The sequence below is a fragment of the Centrocercus urophasianus genome, unplaced genomic scaffold, assembly GCF_019232065.1.
Source record: "Centrocercus urophasianus isolate 14NV4802_14NV808 unplaced genomic scaffold, USGS_Curo_1.0 seq_28, whole genome shotgun sequence".
NCBI classification, from domain to species: domain Eukaryota; kingdom Metazoa; phylum Chordata; class Aves; order Galliformes; family Phasianidae; genus Centrocercus; species Centrocercus urophasianus.
Window position 1 is genome coordinate 3,104,880 of NW_024884844.1, and position 18,344 is coordinate 3,123,223.

The 18,344-nt window shown below is 35.1% G+C and overlaps 1 protein-coding gene across 3 annotated transcripts in view; it reads left to right on the forward strand.

Annotated features, from left to right (window-relative positions):
- The window catches only part of PTPN4 (protein tyrosine phosphatase non-receptor type 4), a 99,183-nt gene that overhangs the window by 73,712 nt on the left and 7,127 nt on the right, over positions 1-18,344 (forward strand). For 2 of the 3 annotated variants that reach the window (XM_042827369.1, XM_042827370.1), the window contains exons 15-25: positions 523-681; positions 5,443-5,602; positions 8,529-8,612; positions 8,699-8,755; positions 9,829-9,985; positions 10,968-11,134; positions 12,226-12,316; positions 12,399-12,460; positions 13,249-13,395; positions 15,315-15,443; positions 16,845-16,993. In XM_042827369.1, the coding sequence (XP_042683303.1) occupies positions 523-681; positions 5,443-5,602; positions 8,529-8,612; positions 8,699-8,755; positions 9,829-9,985; positions 10,968-11,134; positions 12,226-12,316; positions 12,399-12,460; positions 13,249-13,395; positions 15,315-15,443; positions 16,845-16,993 (1,362 nt within the window). Of the gene's footprint in view, positions 1-522; positions 682-5,442; positions 5,603-8,528; positions 8,613-8,698; positions 8,756-9,828; positions 9,986-10,967; positions 11,135-12,225; positions 12,317-12,398; positions 12,461-13,248; positions 13,396-14,593; positions 14,713-15,314; positions 15,444-16,844; positions 16,994-18,344 lie in introns of those variants that run through there. The other variant, XR_006170341.1, reaches the window with a different exon arrangement.

Here is an 18,344-nt window from a genome sequence, read left to right on the forward strand (position 1 = left end):
TTCCCCTTTTCTTTTATTCCTTTCAAAGCTCACTTCTCACGTGTTAGAGCTTTCTGGCTCACGTTTAGGAAAAAATCCGTATTTCTTTTGGAAAATAACCATATATGTATGTATATAAAAAAATATAATGCTTATGATTCTTTCTAGTAGCAAGTGGGTGTGATGAAATGTTCTTCTTAATGAAAGAACTTAGTGAACTCTCACTGAGTGGACTGTCTGTCCTGTAGCCTGTTCATGGTAAACAGTATCTTTCAAAGCCATTTAGTAGAATTTATGGAAATAATTTTTAAACACTTTCAACAAGAAAGTTATGAAGCACGGTATTTTAACTGACAACATAAATGTTTTGGTGTTTTTTCTTTGAGACATGAAGTTGTTTCATAGAATTGTGAACGTATGCTTGCACAGAGAAGAAAAAGTGTTATTCTGGCTTCCCCTAAGTTATTCTTTTGTGTTGATGTAGGAAGTGTAGGTTAATAATCAAATTATTTCCACATTGCACTGCTATGTTTTCCCTTTTAGTCGCAACTCTGCCTTCACTCAAGAAGGAGCTCGGTTACGACCCTCCTCGGTTGGACATTTAGTGGACCATGTAGTTCACACTTCACCAAGTGAAGTGTTTGTGAACCACAGATCTCCATCTTCCACCCAGGCTAACAGCATAATACTGGAATCATCACCGTAAGTTTCTATTGATTGCCATGGGTCTTTGCCATAAGGAATTTAGTTTTAAACGTTTGGGTTGGGGGTGTGACAGAAAATCTGATGAAAAGGTGCCTGTTGTTAGGGACTGTTAGGGTAAGCCATGCTGAAAATGAGATGATACAGGAGTGCAGACCTCTATCTAGCACATTCCTGATGCAGGGCTATCGTACCTTTTCCCTTGCCATACTTTTGCCCTTGCTGTAATGTGGCCATCAGTGTTTGGATGTGGATGCAAAAGTTAGTTTGGTAGAACCTGAAGTATGTTGTTCTATGATACAAGTTTTGAATTCCCATGAATTTGGAAATCTTGTTTTGTCAAGGCATAGAAGTCTGAGCCCTGCAAGTTAGCCAGAATGTCTATTTAGCAGCCCAGCCTTCTGATGGTCTCAGTATACTTTGTTACATTGTATGTAATATATGATGTTGCCTATTGCTACAGAATATCTCTATTTTTAAGATTGCACTGTTGTCTGTTTTTTCCTGGTAAGCTGAATGTGTGCCATTTAGTAATTATCAAAATGAAGAATTGTTAAATTCAGAAGCGTAATTTAGATCTTCCTTTTTCATGGAACAGCTTTTCTTGATGGAAAAGTTGTCATCTAACTGAAAGTTGTAATAAAAATTAATTATTATACCAGTTTACAAATAAAAGTTTTTGTGCATTAAAAAAAAAAAAACCAACACGAAGCAAACAAAAAAAGACTCTTGAAGGAAAAGGAATCTAGTGGGAAATAATATTTTTCAAGCAAACAAAGTTTTCAAGCAAAGCAAAGTTGCTCAAAGGTTTGAAATACTCAGAAAAAGCTAAGAAGGAGAAATGAATTGGGGAAAAGAGCTGCATGCTGTGGACCATATGAACATGCTGCTGTGTCTTATACGTATGTATGCTATAATTCTAAGTTTATTTTTCTATTTTGTAGAACCTCTGTAAGAAAGTATGTTGTGCAGATTGTTTTAAAACCATTTGAGAAGTACAAACCAATGCATGCACAATTACGTATTTTTTTTTATAAAAGAAAACTGGTGTATCTCCATAAAAAAGAACCTGGGAATGTATTCAGGGCTTTTAGAACCTTGAGTGGATCATGCCTTCCTTTTCAACAGCTTTGCATAACTTTGGGAAAGGGGTAGAATAAAAATTTTATGAAGGTTTTGTAAACTAAGACTTTTTTTTTTTTATAAGGTGCAACAATTATGACTTTGACCGTCATTTGTTTGCTGTAGAAAAAATATTTTAGCCTAATAACATAAATTTGCCCTTTCTTGGTGGGATTTTGAAACCTGTTTGTGACAAGGGAGTCTCAAAAACTGGAACACTTGTAAATCTTGTTTCATGCTTGAATTTGGCTGACTGAATCCATGCTGTCATTTCCATTCCCTTCTAAGACAATCAGTTTAGTTAAGAGAAAATCTTGAGTGATAGAGTTACACAGCAAAATAAGCAAAGTTCCAAAATGCTCCTTTCTTCATATGCCTTTATTCTAAATTAAGTTCTAGAATGTGTTCCCGAATGTCCTTTGGATTTGTTAATTTAATAGCTGACTACTTTTACGAGTCACCATAGAAATGAGTCTTAAAAAGAGAGGAAGTGTTTTTGCAAATTAGTTATGCAGCTCCGGGTGTTCTTTTTCATGGCTTGCGCTTTTTTATTCCCCAATAGAAAAAAATATTGCTTTTTCTATTCACAAGTTGAAAAGTGGAATTGAATCTCCCACTGTAATTACTTAGCATGAGGTATTTTTAAGAATAAGGATATTGGTTGTCAAAATACGAATCCTCAAAGAGTCTTCTGAAAGTTTCAGGTGTTGATTAAAGCTTTTTTATTTATGAATAAAAGTAGTAGAGTAACGACATGTATATTAACCATATAATTAAAAATGATATTGTTTCGGCGTCCAAAAATCGACTGCTTAAACATTTTGGCCCTTCTGAGTTAGAAGGTTCAAGCTGTCCATCCGCTAAGCTGTTGGGAATTCATATATCAAATTTATATACAAAAGAAGGGAAGAGGAGCTAAGCTGACTTGTAGTGATCTCATGAAATTTGGAGTCAATATAGCAAAAGAAATTAGAGCTCCAGTGAGTATTAGGAGACTTTTGCTTAGATAATCCGGTCTTTTGTCTTCAACTGCGTGTGTTATTTGGAACTCGACTGAGATCTTTCTGCTCAGAGCACACTGAGTTGATTATAACCTTAACTTCAAAAGGCACGTGATATATAGTTTAATAACCTTATGGGTGCATGTACGAAGTGTTTGCTTAATATATTGAAAGGTCAGACCGGATATCTGTAACAAAAATACACAGAGGTTGTCAGTGTGAGGTTTTATGGGTTATTGTATTATTATGTAAATGGATGAATGCAGTAACAGAGAGCTCCTTTGCCTGCCAAGCAGGCTGCTTTCATGGCCATTGTCTGAGCATTCATAAGGAGATTCAAAGCTGACTGGGCAAATACAAAGCAATGAAGTTTTTGCCCAAGGCTTGATTGTTAGTTCTCACAATTCATTATGCTAATATATTACAGCGCTTGTCTTGCTCCTACGAAAATGCTCATCTGAGTAACTTTTTCAAATCTTTTGTATAAGTTTGTATTTTCTTTGGGAATTTATTTGTGTTTGCTGACATACCTACCGGCGTCTAGTCAAACATAGGATTCTATCTCTCACTTTTATCTGGACGCTTTTGTATCTTTACAAAGGTTTTCCTCTTTCATTCCGTTTAGAGCTCTCAGGAGTAATTGTTTTCAGGCAGATATGTAACTATGTTGCCCTTGTCTTGAAAAGGATGAATAACCTGTGCCGCCTGGACCTGAATGTATAAATACGCGGGCAGTTGAAAAGCTTTGGGTGACCTTTTAGAGTGAATGTCTAAATAATTTATAGCAGCCTTGAAAAATTCATCTTGCAGATGTTGACAATCATATTTTTCTCTTTCCAATAAACTATCTTCAGAAAAGCTACTTATTCTGAGGGAAAAAAGGCAACTTTTTAGTCAATTCCCCAAGATAGTTGTGTTGCAAAATACATTTATTTTCTAGAAGTTGAGGTTAAGCGAAAACATTTAACACAGTATTAGGATTTGTTTCCAAAAGAACCGTATCAGTATTTTTGTTTTCTAAAAAACAGCCTAAATTTTTAACATGAAATGGAAAATAAATTTTTTTTTTTTTTTTTTTTTTTTTTTTTTTGTGCTTGCATTCTGCAGCATGGAATTTCATGCATTTCTGCCATAGGTTTTACTACTTGCAGCAACTTGAAATGCTGTACTCTCTTCTAATGAGTCTCCCTCTGCTACCAGTTTACTGCAGCAAACCCAGTAGTAACTGAGGTAGCACTCCTCACAGGACAGGGCTCTCAGGTGTGAGTCAGTGCTACAGCTTGCTGCTAAGGAAGGAACAGTGTCCTATGTCTGGCCTGCAGGAGTGTCATTCCTTCCCTCCACCTGGAGATTAGTCGCCTTGTTGAACCAGCAGCAAGCTAGCCAAGCTTGTCCAAAAAGTCACTGTTTCTGCTTGTTTGGTAAGCTGGGTTGGCTGAGGGAAGAGCACTGGAGCAATTCAGGGAAGGGGGCATGAGGAGCAGATGGAAGAAGGGCAGCACCTGCTTTTGGAGGTAGCATTCTCATAGGTAGCTGTAACCTGTAACTTCATTCCTTGAGGTCTTTGGATTTGCCACTAGTATCAGTGGGCTGTTGTCGTAAGTAGTGAAATTACTTAATGATATCTTTTAATGTGGTTCATGGGGAGGAAGGCACGTATCCGTGTTGGTAGTTAGAAACTGGCATTCAGACGAGGTTAATGGGAGCCCTTTTGAGCCTCTAAAAACATACAGTGCCATGTAATGAAAGATGAATCATAAATTTACGTAATACAAATTGTACAGTTAAGCTTTTATTTCAAAGGGAATAATAAAGGAAATTATCCTTATTGCATGTAAACACAGGACTTTTTTTGTTAATCTACAGTGCAGTGCTTGCAGAGCTAAACAGAAACAAGTTTCTGCCATTTCATCTTCAGCAATGGTGTTAAAACTCAACTGAAAAAATGCACACTACAAATACAGTCCTTGCAAATATTAAAATACTGCACAGCTTTTAAAGGGGAATGTGTTCAAGAAAGGAGTAAAACCAAATATCTCATGAAATATCTCTGTGAATGTGTAGTTTTAAATGGAAAAACTTAACACTGTTGTTTCCAGTCAGCTTTTCCAAGAACTGTAAGTGGACAAAAAAAAAATCTTTTTGGGGAAAATACTGTAAGTGTTATGTATTTCAGATACGTATTTTTTAGCTGGAGCATACAGCATAAATGTAGTGAATTGTATCGTTTGTAAACACAAAAGGTGGTAGGACCTCAGGTTTAAAAAGAAACAAAAAAAACAAAACACAACAGCCATGTAAAAGTGAAACTTACTGGTTTGCTTGCCTACAGTTGCTTTTCAAGAAAAAATGACTAACGTTGCTAAACCTGCACTTCCAATCTATTCTACTACAGCAGCAAATTTTTGAGATTCTAAATATATATATATATATGTATATATATATATATATATGTATATATATATATGTATATGTATATATATATATATATATGTGTATATATATATGTATATATGTATGTTCAGGTCTCCAACTCATAGTTTCTCCAGGCAGTTTGTTTTGTTTACTTGGAATCCTTAAAGCACTGTCAGTATCTAATAATTGTTCCACTTCATACTTTCTGTATTTTGGTGTTTAGATCTCAAGAAACTCCCATAGATGGGCAGCCTCCTGCATTACCACCCAAACAATTCAAGAAGAACAGTTGGAACCAAATTCATCATTCGCACTCGCAGCAAGGACTGGATAACCACATCAATGAAGCATTTGATGTCCCTGCATCTCCTGAAAAGTCCACAGTAAGTTCTTTAGATCCAGTTTAATTATTCTGCTTTTTGTCTGAGCAATTCTACTCCTTGTAAGCTTGATTCTGATTTCAGGGATGTGCCACATTTGTGCATTACATTTCAGCATTTCATAGAAATGAAGAATGGCTTAGATTGGAAGTTCCAAACACCATTTTATGTACCATCTCTTTGCTAGCTGCTACCATTTTTCACCTGCTGGAGTGGTCCTTTGTCTTTTGTCACCAAATGACTAAACTGAGATGGTTGTGCAAAGCATTTTAGTCTTTATTAGCATGCTCAAATTTTCTCCACTTGTAAATGCTTCTATTTGATTTATTTGGAAAGTCACTTACTGTCAGTTTTAAAGAAGACACTGAACTGAACGACTGCTAATTTGAAAAATTATTTCATCTGGCTTTTATCAAAAAGCTAAATGTACTCTAAAATTTCCTACCAGCTTCTAGAGTAGTTCTGTTAGGAGAGGATTACTGAATCTGTGGTAGTATTTCTGATCAGGATTTACAAGAAAGGAGTATGTTACCAAGGCACTGAGGGCAAGGAACGTGAAGATCTACACAAATTTTTTTTTTTCTTGGGCATGTGTTAGATAACTAAAATGGTCAGTTGTTTATTGTCTGTCTTTTCTGTGATGTAAAAAACCATTTTTGTCCTAACAGAAGTTTACAAGTGGGTTTTGGTTTTTATACCGATATGGGACAAGAAATATTTTTCAGATGTAATAAATACTTTATAAACAGTTTCACCAACCATAGGTGCTCACAATTATGTTAGCTCTCAAGATTGATATTTTAGAAATGTCTCTAGTTAGTTTTATACTGTACTGTGAACTCCAAGCCTAGGATGTTCTTTCAGGCCTTGTTATAAAGTTAAGATTCCCGTAAAATCCGTACTTGATTTCATAGCTGGAGTTTTAATAAAAGACACAGAAGTGAAACTTAAAAGTTACGAGGACTTTTGGAATGTCATGAAAAGTTTGCTTTAATTAAATCATTAAATAGTTTCTAACGACTTCATCTCCTCTTCATGCTTACCTGAGTCATAGTGAAGTTGTGTTTTGAAAAACAACTACTCATCAAGTCATCTGGTATTCAGTTATCTGTACCAAATTGACAGAAATAACTTTCAGTAGTGTGTTTTTTTTGGAACTCCCTTTAGTTCTCACACAGCTGTGTTGGTTTTGCAGAATGAGATTGCTTTTTCCATGTGCCTTGTCACTGTGATTGTTTGCTAAGGTCCAACCAGTTACATTCCTGCTGCTCTTAAGGCAGCACGCTGTTGTAATTGAAGATATAATTTAGTCTGATGACTGCTTTTTATTTTGGGTCCTAGAGAAGGAAGAACATTTCACAAAATGCAAGAGTCGTGCTATTAGAAATTTAGGATTTAGGGTGTGGGGGTTTTTTCTGACAGAACGCACCTCAGGTTCCTGTACCACTGAAATCTCTTCTGTTGCTCCATCTCAAATATTTCAAGGATAATCCTCACCATTTTGACTTCATTAAGCTGTCAGATTTCCTTTGCCTATTAAAATAGGGAGAGCCCATATGTTAGCAGGACAGGTATGGAAATGACAGCATTTTCTTCTACCAGCAGTCCTTAAGCATCCAGTCTGAGAATATGCAGATGTGTTTTCAAACAGGTATGGTCAGGAGTCTCTTCAATTAGACAAGTTAATGATGATATGTAGTGTTCTCTCTGTATTTTTCATTATAAAATGCTCCACAAAATTGCTTGTTAAAGTGGGAAGTAATTATTCTTTTTTTTTTTTTCCTGAGGAATGGAATGGCACAGATCTTGCCACACCTTGGTTCTTTTGCAGAATGAACAATAACCTTCTCATCAACATATTTTAGGCTGTTACTTCCCTCTCCTTCCCCGATTTTTTTTTCATTGTTATGAATGTGTTAGAGGAAGGTGTGGGGTGGTTTTATTTTAAACAAAAGCACAAAATGCATGAAACCAAGTTTTTTTTTGTTGTTGTTGTTTTGAACTTTCATAACACTTAGGAATACTTGTTTTTCTTTAATAAATTGATGATTTTTCTTCCTTCCTGAATATGAATCTTAAATTTTGTGTAGTTGATTCTGTTAAATGTCAATGAAGCTTATGTCATAGAACCATAGAATCACAAGGTTGGAAAGGATCTACAAGATCATCTAGTCCAAACCAATGTGTTTATGGTTTGGATGTGAAGTATTATTAAAAATACTGGGTCGTATTCAGCTTGTGAAATAAATAGTAATGTGGAACAAACTAAGAATCATTTCAATGACAATAATTTGATTTTTGACAGGTTATACAAGTAGTATCCCCAGTATATTAATGGATCCTATGACAAGGTTTTTCTGATAAAATAACCAAAAAACCCTACTCAAGTTGTCAGAGCTTGACAAAACTAATACTGTACTGTGGAGGAAATAGGACAGGGGATATGGAACCAAGATTTTGTTTCTGAACTTATTCCTGCTTACTACCATCATATTGCTGTTGTTGGGGGGGAGGGATGAAAAACACCTCAATTTTCTTCTCTCTTTTTTGTAGTAATATATCGCATTTTTACTGCAGGCTTTTTTCTGCAGTCTTAAGTAAAATGAATTTAAATTATTTCCACTTAGTAATTTGTTTTTCTTAGGACTGTTTGAAGCCTGTTTTTCTGTTCTAGTATGATTTCTTATTTGAGATTGCTTTGACAGAACAGACTTGTAATTTGTGTCCAAGATTTCAGGTGTGTAATTCTTTTTTCTTTCTATGCAAAACTCAAGAAAGGTATTTGTGTTATTTGATGTTTTCTCAAGTGCCTAATAGCAATTACTTTATGAAAAATAGGAAAAATTATTCTATACAATATCCTCAAAGACTGTGCTAACTTTGAACACAGAATATAGTAACAGATATCTATGTTGTTTGCTTTTACTAGCCCAATGGTGGTGTTCCCCATGACAATCTTGTTATGATCAGAATGAAACCAGATGAAAACGGAAGGTTTGGCTTCAATGTAAAGGTACAGTCACCAATTTTTGTTTTGTGTTTAAGTTCATTTCCTGATTTCTTTTATGATTTATGACAAAGTGTAATTTGTTTTTAAAGGGTGGATATGATCAGAAGATGCCAGTAATAGTGTCCAGGGTAGCTCCAGGAACACCCGTAAGTTACCCAAATTCAAACTAGTTGTTATGGCTGTCTTTGAAATGCGAGCTCAAAACTGGTAGTTATTTCCTAGGTCTGTGCAACATATTTAATAAATCAAATAAAAATTATTTAATCCTCAGAAAAATTGCTTATTTTGCTGCCAGAAAATTGGATCTGCAGATGTTCACTATGCATTGCTTCTTGAGCTGTCATCCTAAAAATGCCTATGCTTGCAGTTTTTTAGTAGAGGCATTAATATAATTCCATAGAAATTACACGTGGACTTCTCTGTTAAAAATAACTAAAACAGCAAATACAAACACCTCTTATTAAAGTGACAGAGCTGAATAAAACCAAGACTTAACTTAAAATTGGGCATCAGGAATCATTCATCAGGTCTGACTGTTGTTACTGGTGTTTGGTGACAATCAGTAGTGTCCTTCAAAGTAGGCACAATGTTCTGTCACTTGACTGCCAGAAATACTGACCTGGTATTGAGCTGATTGGAGCCAGCTCTGCTTATGCCTTTTAGAGTAAATCTGACCATCTCTTTGCTAACATTTAAAAAATGTTCTTACATTTCATGGTAAAACTGTGGTATTATTTTTATTGGTTCTTTTATCTTTCCAGGATTATTTGGATTTGTGCATTGTTTTTAGCCATTGCCTTAGTTTTGTCATTACAACTGTAGTATTTCATAACTGAAGCATTTAAGCCTATGAAATTGATTTGGACAATTTACTCTCTTCCCTTCTAAGATGAGAAGATCCTGCTTTTTTGGTTGTCTATATGAAATTCAGAAAGGGAAGCTCAACTAAGCCTTCTACTTGAATGGAAGGAACAGAGTAACAGCTACTGAAGATATGTTAAAATGACAGTTTCTTCCCAGTGACAAATCAGAGTGTTTGAATGAATGACACCATCTCATGTATTGTGCAACACTCAGATTTGTTTTCTGAATACAATGCAGCAACCATAGCAACTTGGCTGTAGGATTCAAGTTAGATGAATATAGACCAAGTTGTTGTTATAAGGTGGAAACTTGGAAACAGCTCATTTTACACATTTTTTTTTTTTTAACATTGCAGGCTGATCTTTGTGTCCCTCGTTTGAATGAAGGAGACCAGGTTGTACTTATCAATGGCAGGGATATAGCAGAACATACCCATGATCAAGTTGTTATGTTTATTAAAGCTAGCTGTGAGAGGCACTCAGGGGAACTTGTGCTCCTCGTTCGACCCAATGGTGAGTGATTTGTACCTAAAACAAAAAACAAACAAAAAAGGCATCTTGTCTTGATTTGCTAATCTTCAGCAGGTGGTCACTGGGTTTAATTCTACTCTGCATCCCAGTTATAATACAATTAACCAAGAAAGGCAAAATGAAAAATAATGATGCTCAATCAGAATAATTGGAATGTGATACATCATAAACAATTTTTCCTGTATTCACTGATTAATGCTTCCCAGCTATGTGTGCTCCTGTTCTGCATGCAAGTTTTCTTGCAGTGTTTGTATGTACTTTTTTTCCAGATAAAATCATTAGTTTTGTTTACCAGCTTATTAAATCAGTATCCTCTTATGTTGGTTATCTTTGTATTCCGGATAAAAATACTCAAGTTGTAGAAGTGAGGAGTTGCCAGATCTCTCCTTCAAGGTCACGTGATTTTGGTTAAAGAGAAACTTTATGACAGCGTATGCTTGTTATGTATAGTAGATGATTCATATTGTTTTTCAATTTGTTTATAGACCAAACAAGAGTGTAGCATTGACGGTGTTATTATGGTGTGTAGCAGTGCCATTTTTTTCTGGTGATGATCTACGTGTCTTGCCCTGTTTACAGAAGCCTAAAAGAATAAATTGTTCAAACTGAAAAAATACAAATACAACTGTAGTGACTATAGAGGTGTAATGTGTGGATCTGGGATTAAGGAATGCATCAGATAAGTTTGCAGGTGACAGGAGGTTTGATCAAAACTTCAACAGTCAATGAACTACTTCTACTTAAAATGACAATTAAGTCACAATAGTCACGTCCTGGGTAGTAGTCAGTAAAGCCTGTTTGCCTGTGCTAGTGGGGCTTAAAATCACTGTGGTAATAAATGCAGTTTTTTCTATAGGAGGAATATGTCCGTTTGGATGATTTAATTAAATCATCCAAATTTAATTGTATTACAATTTTATTTAAACACATCTGTCTAAAATCTCCATAACTTCATTTGTTACAGCTGTCTATGATGTTGTGGAAGAGAAGCTGGAAAGCGAACCTGACTTCCAATACATCCCTGAGAAATCTCCACTTGATGGTGTCCATCAAGATGATAATGCTCTGAGAGAATCCATGATTCAGCTAGCAGAGGGACTTATCACTGGAACTGTTTTAGCTCAATTTGATGTGAGTACTGCATTACGTGAAGCTAGCTGTGTGCAAGTTCTAAGTCTTTTGGGATAAGTAATCATTTTAAACAAAGAAAATGTCAGTCAAATTTCAGTATAGCCAGCATCTTTTAGGAAAATTTGATTTAACACTTTCAGAGAAAAAAAAATTAAAAAGTCAAGCCTTGTAGGGAAACACAGAAGAGTTACAGCATAGAATAACTGATCCCAATACACTTAAAAATTGTTTCACTTGTAATATCTTTATTGATTGCTTGCATCTTTTTATGATTGTCAGGGACCTATGCTTGTGTAATACTTCTATAGGGATGAAGACCTGAAGAACGCATACCAAAAATCCTGTTCCGTGCTCAGACCTTCATTCTTTCCAAAATCAGTGTAGAAGCTGCGACAGCTGAACTTTTGACATTTAATGGACAATTTCAATGAGCAAATACAAAATGACCAATGGAAAACACAGCCTTAATCATATGTAACAGAAGTCTTCATAAATAGTTAATTCTTTGACATACTTGAAAAGAGCAGTGCCCTTTCTGTGGTCTCCTAAGGCACTGATACTTGTAGTTTTTCCTTAACATGAACTTGAGCTTTGATAATATTCCATCTTCTTTAATACATGAGGTCATATGACTAAAAGCAGGAAGAATTAGGTTTATAAAACGCTGCAGCGTGAATTCCTTATCAGAGACCTGAAGGTATGTATTACAATGTGTATCTATAAAGCCTTTGGTAACATGTACTTCTTACACCTGGAATCCATTTTGCATTATACATGCCTCGTACATTAAGTTGCATAGGCTTAGACAGGAAGCTCCTCCAGTGGAAGTTACAGTTTTGCAAAACAGTGTTCTATAAATGGCTTCAGTGTGTAGCTTTGAGTCAAGAGATGTATGGATGTGGTGAAATGATCCCATAGAATAATTCATAGCGCTTTGTTTTGAAAAATGCTTCCACGTTTCTTATAGCTGTCTTTGTTCAATAATTTATGTTCTAAAAAGTATTTCAAGGCACATACTGGCAGGTATTTTGCATCTCTTATGATCTCGTCTTTTTTCTTTTTCTTTTTTTTTTTTTTTTTTTTGACTTCAGCAACTGTATAGGAAAAAGCCTGGGATGACAATGTCTTGTGCCAGATTACCTCAAAACATTTCCAAAAATAGATACAGAGACATTTCGCCTTGTAAGTATTTGTGTCTTTGTGCTCTAAGAGTATTTTACTGCACTTAGTAAATAAGTAACGTTTTTCTACAAATTTTTTTCAGATGATGCTACACGGGTTATTTTAAAAAGTAATGAAGATTACATCAATGCAAATTATATAAATGTGAGTAATGCTTCTAAAAATTGCTTCTGGCATAAAGTAATTTGCAACTTTTCAATGGAGAATTTTAATGAAATAAATTTGCTGTAAATCTAGCTCAGGCTAGAATAATAAGCCAGTAATCAGATGGTTAGAAATGTACTGTAGGTTTACTTATTTACTAATGCTTGGTGGCAGATACTTTCTAAATGAAAATAAACATGCAAAAAAACCTTTGGAAAAAGTAGCTGTCTATCAGAGTATCAGAGTTCTTAATGGATTGCCAATGTGGCTGCAGTGGTCAACACCAGAAAAGTCTAATCTAGAAGCACATATTAACATTTGCTTATTTATTTCTTATTGTCAGTAGCAACAAAAAAGTACTTTCTTCTTCCTACTTTGCTTTTCCTTGTGTAAAAAAAAAAATAACAAACAAACAAACAAAACAAAACAAAACAAAAAAAACACCACAAAAACACCACCACCAAAAAAACCACAGATGTTAAATTCCAAAATCACTGTTTAAAAACCAGTGTCAGAAAGTCAAAGAATGACATTTCCTTACCTTTTAATTTTCAACCACTAACTGTCAGTGAATTTAGTTGCACGCTCCCAAACGTGTGTGGTTCCTCGCACTAATTTTGAGTGTGAAACACTTCCAGTTGATACTCTTTAAAATGACTAACTTAAAATAAATATATTTCATGTAGTGATACTTCTTTTAAGGTGTTAGTCACTGAACACCGATGCCTGACAGATATCATTCTCATGGCAAATGCAAGAATTAAAACAATCATTTTATCTTCTCTTAGATGGAAATCCCTTCTTCCACAATAATAAACCAGTACATTGCCTGTCAAGGTCCATTGCCAAACACTTGTCCTGATTTTTGGCAGATGACTTGGGAACAAGGCTCATCTATGGTTGTAATGTTAACAACTCAAGTTGAACGGGGCAGGGTAAGTAAAAGATTCTCTTAAATACCTCTTGCATAAAAATCTGTTGATGATTGCTCTCTAAAAGATAAGTGGAAGATAATATTACAAACTTTTCATAAGTGCAGTGCATTCTTAATAGTGTTGTGATTATTATTCTTACATTTTAAACCTTTTGATATTGTTAAAACAGCTTAATGAAAACTTTGTTTGGTGCTGAGATGTACTGAAGTCCAAGTATTCCTTAAAATATTTTTTACTTACTGCTTTGACTCTGTTGTTAAAATAGTCTTTTTTTCTCATCTTTGAATGAGGAAACTAAGAAATGTCATCAGTTTTTGTAATTAATTCTTTCATATGTAGAGATGAATTTTAATGCAGCCCAATGGAGCTCTGTACTGTTGAGAGCACGTCTGAATGGCTGTGCTTAAGGGAATCCTTAGTAAGATTGAAATAAAAATAAAATTCATACATTGAGAAGAGTTGAACGTCTGTTTACTTGCACAAAGGAATCATTGTCCTTTAAGTCTTTTTCATAAAAAAAAAAAGTGGAAATGGAGAGTTACAGATTACTAGAAATAATTACGAATGGTTCTGTTTTTATTTTGTTTTTAAAGCTATAGCTTTTTCTTTGTAGTCTCATTTGTTATACAGCTTTGTCTCTTAGAGATGAGCAAAACAATAAAATATAGTGATTCACAGAGCATAATTCCAGAGCTACCAGGTTTATAGCCTGGTGCATTCACAGTAGCACTGTATGTGGACAGAAATTGACAGGCTAGAGTAATAGTTTAGTAGAGTTTCTCATAGTATAGCATTGCTTTTGAAGGTGGATTTATGGAAGGTGATGGGTGTTCTGATCAGCTCAGACTGTAGTTTAGCTGTCGGTATATATTCTTACTTATTAATAGCCATGTATTTGCTGGGAGATAAGGCCTCTAAATGCAAGTAAAGTAATTGGATAAGAATTGCAGTGTTTTTGAGCCATTTTTCAGCAACTCGGTGTTAGCATGGTGCTGCCTGTTCCGAAATGAACATGATTAGAGGGAATTTCAGTACAAGTGCCCTTTTAGTTTGAATTTTCTTTGCAGATCTGCTAAGAACAGACTTGCACTAGCAGTTCTCTGAGGTTCTCCCACCCCCTTAATAATGGCATTTGTGGAGCTCTTCAGAGAGCTGCTAAATAATGAAATAAAAGGACTTATCTGTCTTATACCCATAGGCAGACTCCCTGCTCTAAAGCTGATCATGAGGCTTCTGACATCACTATCCCACTGCATGCCGGGGTGTCTCAGTGGAGCAGGAAGTCTGCAAATCTGGCTGCTCTTAAAGAATCGCCAGGTGGGTTGGAAAAACAAAAGTACACTTGAGCTGAAATGACCTCTTGAGTTCAGCAGTTAAGCGATTTATCTAAAAATCTGAGGTTTTGAACTTTTAATTCACGTTTAAAGGTTTTTTTAAAATATCTTTAAAGTTCCATCTGCACCCCCCTAATTCCTGCAGCAACATTTTTGTTGCTTGCTTACTTTTTTTTTTTTTTCACATGTTCTTTTCCCATATAAATGTGTTTTGAGAAGATTGTGAGATTGTATGAGGTTTCCAGAGGTCAGAAGTATTTATAAAGCGGCATCTGTGTCCCTCAAGTGTTAAGATGAAATAAGTTATTGATACATTAAAAAAAAAAAAAGTTGTGATGAAAGGGAAATGCATTCATCCACAATTACACTAAGGTCAATAGCTGGTTCATGTGTCCTTTTAAAGAGAAGCAGGAGATCTCCACAATAACTTATTTTATGTGCAATAGTTGAATAGTGTAGTCTATTTGGTAAGTAAATCAATAGTAGTGACATAATTGTTAAAATATTTTTTACTGAGCAATGGCATAAGGAATTAGCAGGAATGAAAATAATCTGAATTGAAACCCAGACATATGTTGGCTTTAGGTTAAATGCCATCAATACTGGCCAGAGCCATCAGGAAGCTCATCGTATGGCAATTTCCAGATTACCTGCCATTCAGAAGAAGGAAATCCTGCTTACGTCTTTCGAGAAATGACATTGACTAATCTGGAGGTAAAGACATAATGTATATTTTTAAGTATAAACCTATGAAATCCTCACAGACCAGATGAAACTATCTAATCAGACATTTTACATCTTGATGTCAAGTATGCATAAATAGAACTCATTATTTCTAACAACCTTTAGAAGACTAATCTTACTGCCATGTACTTACTGTGAATGAGTTCTGCTATATAATAACAAACCTTTTATTAGCAAAATATTACAAGGATTTGATTTCCGTAATGGTATTAATTGGTACCGAGTCAGATTAAATAATGTGATTAAATCATTTCTCATGAAGACTATTACTCGTGTCTTACATGGCCTGACCAAATAAAAAGTAATTAAAGAAGTCAAGAAATGTGCTATTCCCTTCATGTTTTCAAAGAGATAATAGCAGTATTTCAGTATCACTGCTGAAAATCAGCCTTTATAGTGGTAAATAGTTCTTAATAATTCTCCATCTTAGACACTGCGTAAAAATATATGGAAGATAAATCCTGCTGAGATTCATTGATTGATATTAGCATTGAGATGTAAACCAGGACTTTCTAGACAGAAGAGGCATAGCATTAGTTTCAGGGGATGTATAGCTTCCAGAACTTCACCAGCTATCATTTTGGTCTCAGAAATGTTCAGAAATCTTTTTCTGGAATTTAGTTCAGGTACTCATTTCTCACCGCTTGGGTTTCCAGATGAGATTCCAGGTTTATAGAACTGCCTTTTATTCAGTTTTCAGTTAATTTTTTTTTTTTCCTGGGTGCTGTTGAGACAATTGCTCATTTATTATCAATAGTGGCATCTCTGCAAATGATTCCATGCTGAAGAGTAATTTGGTGTTTGGTAGCTTCTATTCTTTGAAATGCTGCTTTTACTCTGATTGTGCATCCTGCCCCCTCCGCTAAGCAGAGGTGTGTGATAAATGTTGGTAACATTAGAGCAGGGGGATGTGGGAGAGAGTGGAAAACCTCTTGCATCTTGTGGAGTATGCTAGATAAAATTAGAGGTGCAGATAAATCCATTGTGCTCATACAGTCTGAACAAAGGTTTGGAAGTCCAGTCTTTCCCCTCTGCACTCCTGTTCTGTCATTGGGTAGAACCATAGTAAAACTAACTTAACAGAAAGATGCTGAAGATTTGGCTACTTGCTTGCACATCTTGTGCTTAGAGCATTTGTACCCTTGAACTGTTTTACTGTTGGAGTGACTTTTTTCTTACTTGCCTTTTCTGTTTTTAATTAAAAAATGTAATTATAAAATCCAGGATGAGTAGTAATTAACACTTACAGAGATTGATAGCTTCCAGGAGCTACATTTTTTCAAGTGTAAGTTGACGTAAATGTACCATTTTTTTTTTCTGTCTTTCTGTGAAACCTGAACAAACCTTGAATAAATCCTATGTTTCTGATAGAAGGAGGAAAGCCGCCAGCTGACCCAAATTCAGTACGTAGCATGGCCTGACCACGGGGTTCCTGATGATTCCAGTGATTTCCTAGACTTCGTGTGCCTCGTGCGAAAGAAGCGGGCAGGCAGAGAAGAACCTGTTGTTGTTCACTGCAGGTACCCTCTCCCTTTTTTTTTTTTTCTTTTCAACTTCAGTAGATCACACAATTTAAATTGTTTATTGTTAAATAGTTCTTCTTTGCTTTGTTGTTCGAGTCAAAGTGTAACTATAATGTGCTTTGCAGGTGACAGGAGAACTCAACTCTTACATTAAGCGATTTTTATCAAAATCATAATCATTTTTCATAAGCAGAAGTTGGGGTATCTACATTCATAAGTCTGTATGGAGGTCTTGTCTGTTTAATTTAAATGCTTATGCTGATAGGTTACATAATAAATTCAAGGAGATGGTGAAATACACATAGGAAACTTTTCCTTATGATAATTACTTTGCAAAGGTCTGGAGTAGCTGTACAAATAATCCATAGCAGACAATATGAATAGTAAATGCAATGAAATAACACCCTCAAGTCTGCAGATGTTTTAGGCTACATGTTGTTAATGAATACATTAGGATAACGGGTTTTTTTTTTCTTGAAACAAGTCACTTTTGTTGTGAATTAAAGTTATTCAGATTTCTATCCAAATTTAATGTGTCTGCTTTTCTTATGAAATAGTTTTCAAGCTAATGTAAAGCAATAAAAAGCTGAAGTTTTTGTTACATTGAATTTAAATGTAATTTGAGATTACATTTACTTCAGTGCTACTCATATGAAATGTAAGTGAACTCAGATTTAATGTAACAATCTACATATGAATTTCATGTGTGTAAGTTCTGGAGAAGTAAAATGCCACTGAATTTTATGTAACTGGTACCTTTACATCTTGTCATGGAATGTTCATGACATCATTGAAACACACAGTAGCTTTGATGCCACCTTCTGGACAAAGATTGAAGTACTAACTTGGCCAGATTTAATGTGAAGTTATGCTTCAAAATCATAACAATTAAGCTTCAAACAGGAAATTTATGTAAACTAAGTTATTTAAAAGCATGAAATGATAGCCGTACAATCTGAGTTAATGATGATGTTTGAAAATATGGATTTGGTCTTGTACTCAAATATGAGGGAACATTGGCTTTCTACTTAAAAACTGCAGCACAAATTTCTTGGATGTGAAAAATTTGAATTTGAAACAAACCATTGATGTTCACGGTTAAATATTCAGTTTTTAAGGATTTCTACTCAGTTGTAAATATGGACCTGAATAAATATGTTTGTAAATTGTTCATGGCTGGGTGAAGTTCCTCTCCACAGTACTGACAGTTCCACTCTAATTTTTGCTCTTCTCAAGCAGGATGGAAGCTTCCTGTGACAGGTGGCTCATCCAACCTTTGTCCTCATAGTATGGGATCATACAGATCAGTCATGAGAATCCTTAAGGAGGAAGGACCGTACAGCCCTTA